This window comes from Eubalaena glacialis, chromosome 13 (assembly GCF_028564815.1).
Source record: "Eubalaena glacialis isolate mEubGla1 chromosome 13, mEubGla1.1.hap2.+ XY, whole genome shotgun sequence".
NCBI lineage: Eukaryota > Metazoa > Chordata > Mammalia > Artiodactyla > Balaenidae > Eubalaena > Eubalaena glacialis.
Genome location: NC_083728.1, coordinates 86,833,682 through 86,846,198, shown reverse-complemented (window position 1 = coordinate 86,846,198; position 12,517 = coordinate 86,833,682). Strand labels below are relative to the sequence as shown.

Here is a 12,517-nt window from a genome sequence, read left to right as displayed (position 1 = left end):
AGGATTTGCGCAAGCAGGTAGCGCCGCTGCTGAAGAGCTTCCAAGGGGAGGTAAGCGTTTATGTTTCTTTTGCATCCTGAGCCGCCTTTCTGTTCATCACGCTTTCTTCCTGTTCTCGTAAAGTGCGTGCCACTGGCAGAAGGTGCTTGGCTCGGAGGGAGCCTCCCCAGCCGCACCGACCCATCCACGTGCAGCTGACGGGCTCCTCAAAGTGAGGTTTCCACCGATTCTGCGATTAAAGCCCACGTGGGCGGGGAGGCGGGATTCGGGATGTCAGAAGCCGCGGAGGAATCCGGGGAGCAGTGGCCGGCGTTGGGCTTGTTCAGACCCCAGCCTCGGAGCCCACAGACCTCCCCGAGCTCACTGGTCCCCTGAGCTGGCTGGGGGCTGCAGCCACGACGTCTCCCACGCAGAAAGGATGTGCTCCGTCAGTCTGGTGCCTTCATGCACAGCCGTGGGGGAAAGAGGAACTTCACAGGCAGAAGCCACGAGGAGTAGGTTTGGGCTCAGTATAAGGAACGTATTCTCATGGATCCTTCCAGAGAAGGGCCAGGCAAGGTGGCAGGCAGGCGGCCGGTCATCTGAGACCTGTGTGCCCTGAATGCTGTTCATCACAGATTACGCGGGCAGTCTGGGTGGGTGACACGCCTGCTCCTTCTCTGCCCTTTGTGTAGACCCTCGGTGAATTTCAGAAAACCAGAAATGATGTTAGTGTCGGGGAATTAGTCCCTCTCAGCTTCTCCTGTAGGAATGATGACCCAGTAATGACAGCGAGGAGAAGGAGCGAGACTGTTTACAAGTCCTCTAAGGAACCCACGCTGGTGGGATCTTAGAAATTTTGTGTTCCTGCAGCTTCCCAACTCAACAGAGAGCCCAGGAGGAGGGGCTGGATGCGGGGAAGTGAGGGGGCGAGTTGGGGAGTGCCAAGAGTCTGGGATCCTGGCCCCCCCGAGCTCCCAGCGGGAGATCGGGGCTGCCATTTGGCAAACTCTTGAGCACGCGGGTGACAGCGGAAGGCGCGGGATCCAAGGAGGCGGCGGAGGCCGGAGAGGCGATTCCAGGACGGCGAGGGTTGCATGTGAGGGCAGCAGCCGCAGTGAGGCTGGTGATGGCTGCAGATTTGAGAGCAGTGCAGGCGGGGCTCCTCTCTCTGTTTATAACTTCCTGCCGCAGGAAGTCCCCCCCTACCCCGTGCTTGGCTCCCTAAGGCACAGAAGGACATCAGTAGCCCAGGTCTCGGAAGGACTTGAATTGCCCTTTCCTCAGACTTACATCTCCAAACCCTCATTTTCTGAGTAAAGCCATCACCTTACACCTGCCCACATGTGATCTAAGCTCTTCTTCTACCTGTTCAGCAGCTTTTGTGAGACGCGTCAGCTTAGTGTTTCTCCGGTTGAAATAGCTCAGGGCGCTGTTTCCGTTGTTTGCTTGTTTTTCATTCTTTCTGAAGAATTTCCAACCTACCTAAAAGTAGAAAGACTGGTATAACAAACAGCTGAGCACCGTTTACCCGGACTCCTCACCTGTCAGCGTTGTGCCACGTTTGCCCCCCCCCCCACCCCTTTGCTCCACATTTGGAAGTGAGTTGCAGCCGGCCGGCCACCCCACGCCCTCAGCGACGTGGGCGTCTCCTAAAATCAAGGGCATTTGCACAGTAACCCCGAGTATCACACGTGGGAAAATAACACGAATTTCATAATATCTGATATTCTATCCGAAATCAAATTTCCCGTTACCCCTAAAATGTCTTTTATAACTGCTCTCCATTGCATTTGATGGAGATATATATATATATTTCTCTTTTAATATAGACACTCTCTCCACCCCCTCACCTTTGTTATTGTTATTGATTTTTTTTTTTTTTTAAAGAATCTAAGCCAGTTGTGTAGATTATCCCACATTCTGTCGGGGTGATGGGTTTACTTCTGGCAATATATATTAAATTTAAAATGCCTGTGAGACATCTAGGCTTCCTATTGGCCTGATTTTTTTTTTTTTAAGGCTATTTGAAAAGTAAATATTTTTGTAGCACCGTTAATATCTACCAAGCTGCTGCTAATTGCTATATTTATGTTAAATAATGTGTGCTTTCCAATAAGCTGATTTGAGCAGAGGGGGCTAAATCCTGCTCGTTTCTGAAGACTGAGCTTGCATAGCAGCGGGTAACTGCACGTGGGGACCACGAGTGCAGGGATGACCAGGGGCAGCGTGTCCTGATGCTTAGATGGGGGGAGGGATCCATTGTTTTTCTAAAAAGCCACCTTCTCTAGTAACCAGAGGCTCATTCTCGGACCCATCACTTGAGTGTCTGCTGCTGCAGTTTTATTTATCAGATATATTCTTTGAGTTCATCCCAATGTGCTTGAGTTCCCCTAGAAGAAAGTACTGTGTTAGTGAAAAGGTAATCTTTGCCTCAGAATTTGTATAGATTTCTTCCTTACTTGAGATCCCCAAAAGAAAAAAACAAAACAAAATAAAAATAAAGTTTTCGGACAGCGAGAAATTCACAGAGAGTCCTTTAGAGTTCCTGCGAGAAGACTTCTTTATTGTGTGTCATAACGTCACGGGAAACGCTAGCCGGGCCAGGGCGCCATTTACACCCTTAGGTGTTTTCTCATGGTCCTCGGTGTAAATCCAGACGCCCTCCTGCCTGTGGTTTGTGGGGCCCACGTGGTTCAGTAACTGCTCACCTCTCTAGGGTCCGCTTACTCCTTCCCTCCTGTCCCAGCATACATGGCCATCCTGAGTCTCTGCCAGGCCCTTGTGCACTGGGCGTCCTCACTGGCCCCCAGGCCTTTGCACGGCTGACCTGCTTCCTGGAACGTTCCTCTTCCTTCCTCTTTACCTGGCTCACTTCCTCAAGGAAGGTCTTCCCTGAGCCCCAAAGGATGGGCCAGGTACCCCCCATCGTGTGCTCCGAGCTACTTGTGACACATTTGTCATCATACCCGAGAAGCACCTGTCACTTTGTCTCGGTTCTCCTTTCGTCTGTAAAATGTGTGAAGGCAGCCACTGTATGTTGTCCTGTTGGCCATCGTGTTCCCAGCACCCGACGCAGCAAGTGAGAAGCAAAAAGTATTCGGGCTCTCAAAGTGGTCATTGATAAATGATGGGACGGCCCGGTTCCCCCGGGGGCAGTTTTTACAGCACTTTGCCTCTCTCCTTTCTTCAGGATCTGGTGCTGTTCATAAGGTGAGAGGGACCCTGGAAGGTATGCTCGGGAAATACCTTTAGAAAAAACTAGTAAATAACGATTTGTTGTCCTTGATTGAAAGGTTTGGGATCATACAGTCATAATGGTTATTCATAATTGTTATGGCAAAGTCATCAAGTTTAACTCTTACACCCACCCAGCTGATTGGCGAGGCGGAGGTGGGGAGGGTCAGTCCAATTTAAGGTTTATTTTAGTCCAGTAATCAGGCAGTCCCTTCAGTGAAGTGACGGTCACACTCTCTAGGAAAACGCTAAGTCTTCCAAATTGCCTCCCCCGCTCCTAGCTCCTCTCCCTGAGAAGGGTCCTCGTACAGAGGTTGAGGGGGTGAGGAGTTGGCTTAGGCCCTACTTCTCTTGGCTGTAGGGGAGCTGCATACTTAACCCAAGTGTCCTCAGGGAGGAAAATCCTCTTAAGAAATAATTTAGTTGCTTATATTAGAGGGGAAATAAAAGACTAAAAATCCATGAGCTTAGCATCCAGCTTAAAAAGTTATAAAAGTATGATAGAATAAGCTCAAAGAAAAGAGGAAGAAGTAAATAAAAAATGCAGTAATAATATATAAATTAAAATGAATGAAAAAGAAAAGAAAGACCCAAGAAAGAAACAGCCCAAAAGTAGGTTCTTTGAAAAAACTACTACAGTAGACAAACCACCTTCCTAAATCAAGGGTAAAAAAGGTTAGGAAAGAAAACAGGATAACTTTGCAGCTGCAGTACAGATTAGAAAGATAGTAAGGGAATATTATAATCAATTTTATGCCAATAAATTTTAAAACCTAGGCAAAATGGACAAATTTCTGGTACGCTGTGATGTACCAAAGCTGATTAAAGAAGAAGTAGAAAACCTGAATAGCCTTATAACTATTGCAGAAATATTTCCACAAGGTCTAGACAGTTTTATGGGAGAGTCCTATCAATCATTCATGAAACAGATAGTTCTCTTCTTTTGCAAATTGGGAAAATTTCTTTTCCTTCAGAAAGTAGAAAAAGAGAACACTTCCTAACTCATTTTATGAAGCTAGTGTAACCTTCATACCAAAACCAGACAAGAACAGTATAAGAAAAGAAAAAGTCTGTCTTGTTTATGAATAGATACGCAGAAGTCTTTAAAAAGGTATCAGTAAATTGACTCCATCAAGCTCCATGTATCCCAAGAATGCTGTGTGGTTTAAAAGAAAAAATTAGTTAATGCAAGTTAGTAATCATTCTCAGATTAAAAAGGAAAAATCTCAAAAGTTACAGGAAAAGAATTTGGTAAATTTCAACATTCATTCACGATTTAAAAAAAAAAAAAAAAACTACCAGCAAACCAGGAATAGAGGGGAAATTTGTTAACCTGGGAAAAGGTATTTATCAAAAACCTGCATCAGTCATCATATTCAGTGATGTTAAAAACATTCCCTATAAAATCAGGAACAAGACAAAAATGCCTACTGTTGCCACTTTTATTTAACATTGTACTGGAAATCTTAGAAGACTAGTCTTCATGGAAGACTAGAAAAAGAAATAAAGTACAAGTATTAGAGCAGAAGAAATAAAACTGTCATTTCTCAAGTGAGCCTCGATTATTTAACAAGGTTACTAGATACAAAATCAATATAAAAAAGTAATTGCATATCTCTACATCAATAGCAAACAGAAAAAGGATAACACTGCAATAGCAACAATAAAATAAAGGATACCTAGAAGTAAATATGACAACACCTAGGAACTCTTCCTGGAGAAAAGTATAACATTCTTATTGAACAATATTAAAGAAGAGTTAAATGGAGAAAGTCAAGGTATTCAAGGAAAGAAATTCCCACTACTGTATTATTAAAGACATCAATTTTCCCCAAATTGATGATAGAGTGAGTCATGGTAGTTTCAATCAAAATTCTAACAGTGTTTTTCATGAAACTTGAAGAGCTGATTCCAGAATTTATATTCAAGAGCAAATGGTCAATAATGACAAAGATAATAGTAAATAAGAATAAGAGAGAATTTGCCCAACCAGATTATCAAAGCTACAGTAACTGGCACAGGGACAGATAAATACACCAGTGGGACGTAGTAAAGAAATCAGGAACTGACCTGTGCATATACAAAAGCCAAATATATTGCAAACATGGCATTGCAGATCAGTGAGGAAAGGGTGGACTTTTCAATAAATGGTCTCCTGACCATTGGTTATCCTTATGGAATTAAATGAAATTAGATCCCTACCTCACACCATATGCAAACACAAATTACAGGTAAAGACTTAAGGTAAAACTTTAGACCTTTTAGAAGAAAATACAGAGTATGATGACTTTGGGTTGGGTAGGATTTCCTAAACAGGAAACCATAAAGGAAGACATTGTTACATTCAACTACATTAAAATTTTAAAGTAAAAGCTTTCTTTTTCTCATGGAAAGACAGCCTAAATGAAGTGAAAGGTGAGCCCAGTGCTGCTAGCTCAGTTTCACCTTTATGAACTAGGAAAGGGCGCCACCTCCCTCAAGACATTTTCCTTATCTGTTGGAAACTTATCATAATAAAGATTCAAACCTATCTGAACGTTTTTCATAATAAAGATCAAATGCCCCTGATGTGAATGTTGCCCCCTTGGGCCATACTGTGAACCCATCATACATGGGGTATCCTTGGCCACAGCTCACAAACTGGGAGGAGGTAGTTGCCACACACATAGCCGACAAAGGATTAGTGTTCAGGAATTTTTTTTTTTTAACTTTTACCTATTAATAAGAAAAAAACAAACATCCCAATAGGAAAATGGGCAAAACCAGGAACAGCATTCTCAGAAGAGAAAATCAGAATGGTCAGTACACATACGAAGAGATGCTCAACCATGTAATCAAGGAAATGCAAATTAAAATAATCTAAATGCACCTTATGCATATCTACCAGGCTGGCCAAAATTCAGAAGTCAAGATAAGAGCATAAACGGGTGCAACCTTTTTGAAAACCTATCTGGCATCAGATTCTCCAGCTGAAGAAGTACATATACTTTGACAGAGCATTTCCACTCCCAGACATACACCCTAAATAAACTTAAACATGGGCCCCAGGAAACAAGGTGAGGAATGTTTGCAAATGGTAAACAAGTGGAAACAACCCGCTTTCCATCAGCAGTAGGAAGAATAAGTAAAGAATGATGTAGTCATACGGTGGAGTACAACACAGCAGGGGAAAGTGAATGAAATGCAAAATGGTGCAATACTGAGCTGATACTGTTTAAGGATACATTTGTATTATTATATAATAGAACCATAACGGAAAGGTTAAACAGGAAATCCAGAACAGAGGTTGCCGCATATAGGCACAAAGGTGGTTTCAAAGGTCATGGGAATGTTGTCACTCACAGGTGTTCATTTTGTTATTTGTAATTTACGTACTCTTTTGTAAGTATGAACTACTTCTTTCCAAAAGAGAGAATCGTGCTTACAAGGCAGTAGCTACATAATTCTATTTTCGCATGTCAGAAGCTGAGTATTATTTTCTCCCATCTCTTTGCATTTTCCTTCTGTGATAAAGCACATTTGTGAAGCTGTTCAAAATGGCATTTGTGGGACAGTTAGCAAGCGCTGTGCTCAGTGCTTTTCAGGCATGTGCTGCCCGGTCTCCGCCATCCCGGAAAGGAGCCGCTGCTTTGACCTTCCTGCCAGCGGATCTCCAAAGCTGTGTCCATCTCTCCTGTTGGCTCCCACTGTGGGAGGACATGCCCCTTCCTCAAACACTGGTCCCCGCACCCCCCCACTCCGGGGCTTGGAGCGCAGCTCCTGCTTTCTCAGGAACCACAGTCCTGCAGGGACCCCCTCCTGTGTCTTCAGTCTCTGCTAGTTCCTGGAGTGTTCTCAGCAGCATTCCTACAAGTGGTAGCCTGTGCCATCTCGCGAGGTAGGGAGGGAGACAGACTCCTTTCTCCCCCAGCCTCTTGGCCAAGCTTCTCCAAAGAGCCGTCCATCCTGTGCGTATACCCCACCCCTGTCTGGCATCCACCCCGCTCTTCCTTGACCCTTTAAGTCCTCAGCTCTCTTACCCCAGTGACATTCAGCCCACCTGACCCTCTCTTGATAACCTGTTCTTTTGACATCCCGTGATGCTGTGCCCGCTGAGTTTTCTGTTCACTTCTCTGCCTATTGAGTTTTAGTGTCCTTGGGCTGTTCCTCCTTTTCCCTTCAGACCTCTGAAGAACGGCCTTCTTTGCTGTATCATCTCTCAGGATCTGCCTGCGGAAAACTCAGGTTTCTCTCTCTAACTTGGTCTTCTCTTTGGAGTCCCAGCTCCTTCGAGAATGCCTGTGTGACATGTCCTCGCCATTTTCCGCAGGAAAGACTTCTTAACCCACAACCCACCTCCCCTTCTCTGGCTTCCATGCCTGCTGAAATTCCCTCCTCCTCCGACCCTTACCTTCTTGGGCATAACGCCCCAGGTGGCCTGGGCGCCTCAGCTGGAAATCCAGGACACCTCCTCTCTCCCATGCCCCCACCTCCTCCATCCCACCTCCAAAGTGCACCATCGCCGTCTCCCACATGCTTGTCCAGTGCCGTGTCGTGTGTCACCGAGACCAGTGGTTCCCTAACTGGTCTCTGTTCCCGCTCTTACCCACCCTACCCCCCCCCCCTCCTCTATGCATCAGCAAGGATTGGGTCCTTCCTTGCTTCCAGGGCCTCCCCAGTGCCCTGGGCCTTCGGGGTGCCCTGGCCTGGCCGCTGCCTGCCTCCCAGCCCCAGCTGTTCCCCCAACCCCCCGACTGGCCCTCTCCTACTCATCCTGTAGGGCTCGCCTCAGGTGTCACCCCTCACAGAGGTCTCCTCTGATGGTCAGTCCAAACTGAGGCCCCTTTATTTCTCTTGTAGCAAGTTGTTCCGTTCAGAGTGCCTTCCTCTGTGCATGTGAGTTTTCACGTCCGCCACTCTCTAGATTTTCCGTCTGTGTTGGCCTCCTCTCTATACCTAGACCTGGCCCCAGTGAGCATGCGGTAGGTGCCCATTGGATGGGTGGGTAGAAGCAGCATCCTCATTTCACAGATGAGGAGACTGAGCCCAGAGCAGGTAAGTAAGGCACCCCTCGTCACATGGGTGATAACGGTGGGCCTGGGCTGTCTGGCCTCCCAGACCGTGTTCTCCAGTGATGGTGCTTGGGGAGTGGGGAGGTGGCGCCCTCTGCCCCTCCATCCTCTCAGTCAACTCCCTGGTCTTTAATAAAGACAATTGATGTTCATTTAGTGTAAAGCGCTTGGCAAACACAACTTCAGGCTCCCTCCCCTTCCAACCAGCCCCTCCTGTATCAGATCTGGTGCTGCATGCCTGGTCCTCGTGGACATAAATATCCATAACTGTGTGCAGACCCTTTGGTGCAACCCAACCTGTGCCCCTTGGAGGAGTGGGGTTCGTGTTAACTGATGTCACAGTGTCACCTGCTGACATGGCCCACGGGAGGGACCAAGCCATCATTTGGGACTTTCCTTCATACTGAAGGTCCACTGTATACATAGCACCAATGGTATTCAGAGCCTCAGTCTGGCCGTGTGAAACCCCACATGGGCTCTGATGCTGGGTTTTACTCTCTCTGTTCATTTCTTCGTTCAGTAAAACCCCCGAGAGCCGACTGTGTGCAGCTCTGGGCCAAATAGGAGCTGAGGACGCAGCCGTGGATACAGCTGACAGGCGCCTGTGTCCTAGTGAAGGGACACAGGAGTGATGTCAGATGGTGACAGTGCTGTGAGGGAAGTGATAGGAACGGAGAAGCGCAGGAGGGGCGGGGCGGCTCCTCCAGAGACGGTCCTCATGGGAGGTGACGTTGGGGGAAGACCTGCGTGATGAGAAGGACCAGCCAAGCACGGAGCTGGGAGAGTGTCGGGCAGAGCGGGGAGGTGCCAAGGCCCCGAGGAGGGGCAGTGCTCGGGAGGAGGGGGGACCGGAAAGGAGGCCGAGGGGGTGGGGGGGGGCCTGGGCCGAGGGAGCGAGGAAGCCAGGCCAGAGCAGCCAGCGGGGGACGGGTGGGCGGGGGTCTCACGGGCCACGAGATAGGAAACTGCCTTGAAAGGCTCTCGTCCAAAGACGTCTGAGTGCGGTGTAAAGCAAAGGACCGTGCACACTTGCAGGTCCGTCTGATAGATTTAATAAAAAAATAGATGAAATTGATTGAGTTGGGTAAATAGTCCATGAATTAGTTAAAAGTGACTTGAGTTTCCAGGGTGCCCTGTGGCCTGGGTCTGTTGTCCTGTCACATATTTATGCGTTCAGATCTAAAGGCCATGGCTAAATAAAGCCAGGAGGTCTGAGTGCTTTACTCCCACGAACATTTTGCAGGGGGTTAGAGGCGCTGGGCGCTGGCCCGGGCGCTGCCGCTCCGTCTGCTGTGAACTCGGGCGGCTCCTGGGCCTCTTTCTGTCTGACTTGCGCATCTGTAAAGTGAGTGGGTGAGCGAGGGCGTCGGCAGGGAGCCCCGTGGCTCTGAAGTCCCATGTGACTCAGTGGCCTGGTACGTGGGTTGACTATCAGCAGCAGAACAGAAGAGGGGACATTTTCCAGCAATTATATCTGTTCCTTGAAGGAGCGGTCATTCAAGGTAGCGAGTTTCCCGTTACTGGGAGTGTTCAGACAAAGGCCAGGGGACCACCTGTCAGGGATGTTTTCAGCTCCTACCCAGTCTTCAAGGCCCAACCCAAACTTTGGAGCCTCCGAGTCATCTCAGAACACCCTCGCCAGAAACAGACCCTTCCCCTCCTCATCTCTTGTGGGGCTTCGTTTGTATCTGTCTTGTGCTTTTTGAGCCTGGAGACATTGTCTTTATTTTCTAGTTACTGGAACACAGTTTAGCCCTATACTAAGCCTTATGCTTCTGAAATCTAGATGATAGGGAGTGTGTGTGTTACACATGCACACACACGCGCACTTATGTCCCCATCACACCTGTACTTAGCAAGTACCACATTAAGTGTTGTGGGCAGGCTGGTAGTCGAGAAAATTGGACCAGACAGGTGGGTCCCAAAGCTGGTCCCCGGATAGCCCAACCGGCTGCCTGAGTATCACCCACATGTTTCCAGAAATACAGCTCCCCGGGCTCCTCCCTCCAAGGTTCTGATTCAGCAGACTGGGGAGGGGACCTAAGAATCTGTCCTTTTACAAAGTCCCCACTGATTCTCATGCGTGGCTGATTGTAGGACCCACGGGCTAGGCTCCCCCCAAGGGCAGTTCCTCTAGGTCAAGTTCTGGGTCTCAGCGCCCGCTCAAGCACCCTTGATCCCTGTGTCAGGAGCTCCGTGATTTCTCTTTAAAATGTATTTCCAGGCGTCATGTCCTTGGCTTCTGCTCCGGCCAGGCTGGTCTATTTACCGTCACCGAACATGCCTTGTGGTTTCCTGCCTCTGCCCTTTTCCTAAAGTCACAGCCTCCGTTATTATAACCTTTTGCTCTTCCTCACCTATAAAAATCATTTCCATCCGTTAAGACCGAGCTAGAAGTCTGCCTCCTTCGTTCCTTTTGCAGACCATCTCAGCCTGCTGCTAACTTTTTCCTTTCAAGGGCCTGCATCCTCTCCCCGACTGTGTATCTCCCTCTTTGCCTGACTGAGCTGGGTGAGGGAGGTATTCTCAGCTGAAGTTTCCTCCCTCTTACCTTCTCCTCATTAGCAAGGACTCACCGAGTCCTGTGTTTGAGGCTCTGCACCAGGTTCCTAGTGACCCACAAGAAAAATAAGGTGGCCTCCCCTCCCTAGGGCCTCAAAGGCATCTGCCAGTTTGAGCCCAGTGTCCCCCCTTTTTTTTTTAATTTTTATTTTATATTGGAGTATAGTTGATTAACAGTGTTGTCTTAGGACTTCCCTGGTGGTGCAGTGGTTAGGAATCCACCTGCCAATGCAGGGGACACGGGTTCGAGCCCTGGTCTGGGAAGATCCCACATGCCGCGGAGCAACTAAGCCCGTGCGCCACAACTACTGAGCCTGCGCTCTAGAGCCCGCGAGCCACAACTACTGAGCCCGTGTGCCACAACTACTGAAGCCCGCACGCCTAGATCCTGTGCTCCGCGACAAGAGAAGCCACCACAATGAGAAGCCCGCGCACCACAACGAAGAGTAGCCCCTGCTCACCACAACTAGAGAAAACCCGCGCGCACCAACGAAGACCCAACGCAGCCAAAAATAAAATAAATAAGATTTATTCACAAAACAAAACAAAACAATGTTGTCTTAGTTTCAGATGTACGGCAAAGTGATTCAGTTATACATGTATGTATTCTTTTTCAAATTCTTTTCCCATTTAAGCTATCACACAATATTGAGCAGAGTTCCCTGTGCTATACAGTAGGTCCTTGCTGGTTATCTATTTTAAATATAGCAGTGTGTACATGTCAGTCCCAAACTCCCAATCTGTCCTTCCCCCCTGGTAACCATAAGTTTGTTCTCTAAGTCTGTGAGTCTGTTTCTGTTTTGTAAATAAGTTCATTTGACAGGTGAGCACAGGGCGGGCCAGGCACCCTGAGGACACGGCAGGCTCTGGCTGGAGGTCAGGGGAGGCTGCCGTCCTGACCCGTTTCCAGGGGAACTTCCTTCTCAGCCAACACGGCCATCTTCAGACTCTTGGGCCTTTTTACGCGCCTGGTAGTCAGGGTGACTGTGGTGGCAGTGGTGACGGTCGTGGCAGTGACGACGACCGTGTGTTTTAATTCTCTTCCTCCGAAACCCAGCGGCCTGGTGACTGCAGCGTCTTCCTGTAGGCCCTCTCCATGATGGCTCAATTAGGGGAGCGGTAGGACTGTGGTTCGATATTCAGGCCAGCTTCCTAATTGAAAACACATTTTCTCTTGCAAAGCTGCAGCTGGTTTGGTCCTGCTCATGCAGAAAAGGATATAACCTTGCATAACATAGGAAATGAACGGTTGAGAGAGAAGCCAAATTCAATTTCAGTCAGATACATTGAGGCTAAGCCCGTGATCTATGGAAGCCGGTGAGCGAGCCGAGCGCACGTGGAGGGGGTGCGCTCAGCAGCCCATTCATCACGGCCGCCCGCCCGGTGCTGCCTCCGCCTCCGCCGCCGCCGCCTGCGCCACCGCGCCCGCCGCGCCTGGGCCGTGGCTGGACCGCAGCCAAGCACTCCAGAAGTTAACCTCTTAAAGACCTGGAGCTGCTTTCTGTTGAATAAATGTAATTTTGTGGTCAGAAATAAATGCTTGTGATGGAGCCGGAGCTTTGAAAACAACAGCCCGCCAAAGCTATTACAAATTGCTCCGCGCCGGGGAAGCCAACAGCATACATGAAGATTCCGAGGGTACGGCAAATTGATTTCGGCCCAGAGCTCTGCAGCTCTTCAATAAAAGT

General features: G+C 48.4%; 1 protein-coding gene across 6 annotated transcripts in view; it reads left to right on the top strand.

Annotated features, from left to right (window-relative positions):
• The window catches only part of CUX1 (cut like homeobox 1), a 377,925-nt gene that overhangs the window by 172,341 nt on the left and 193,067 nt on the right, over nucleotides 1-12,517 (top strand). For all 6 annotated transcript variants that reach the window (XM_061209658.1, XM_061209657.1, XM_061209656.1 and 3 more), the window contains exon 3: nucleotides 3-50. In XM_061209658.1, the coding sequence (XP_061065641.1) occupies nucleotides 3-50 (48 nt within the window). The remainder of the gene's footprint in view (nucleotides 1-2; nucleotides 51-12,517) is intronic.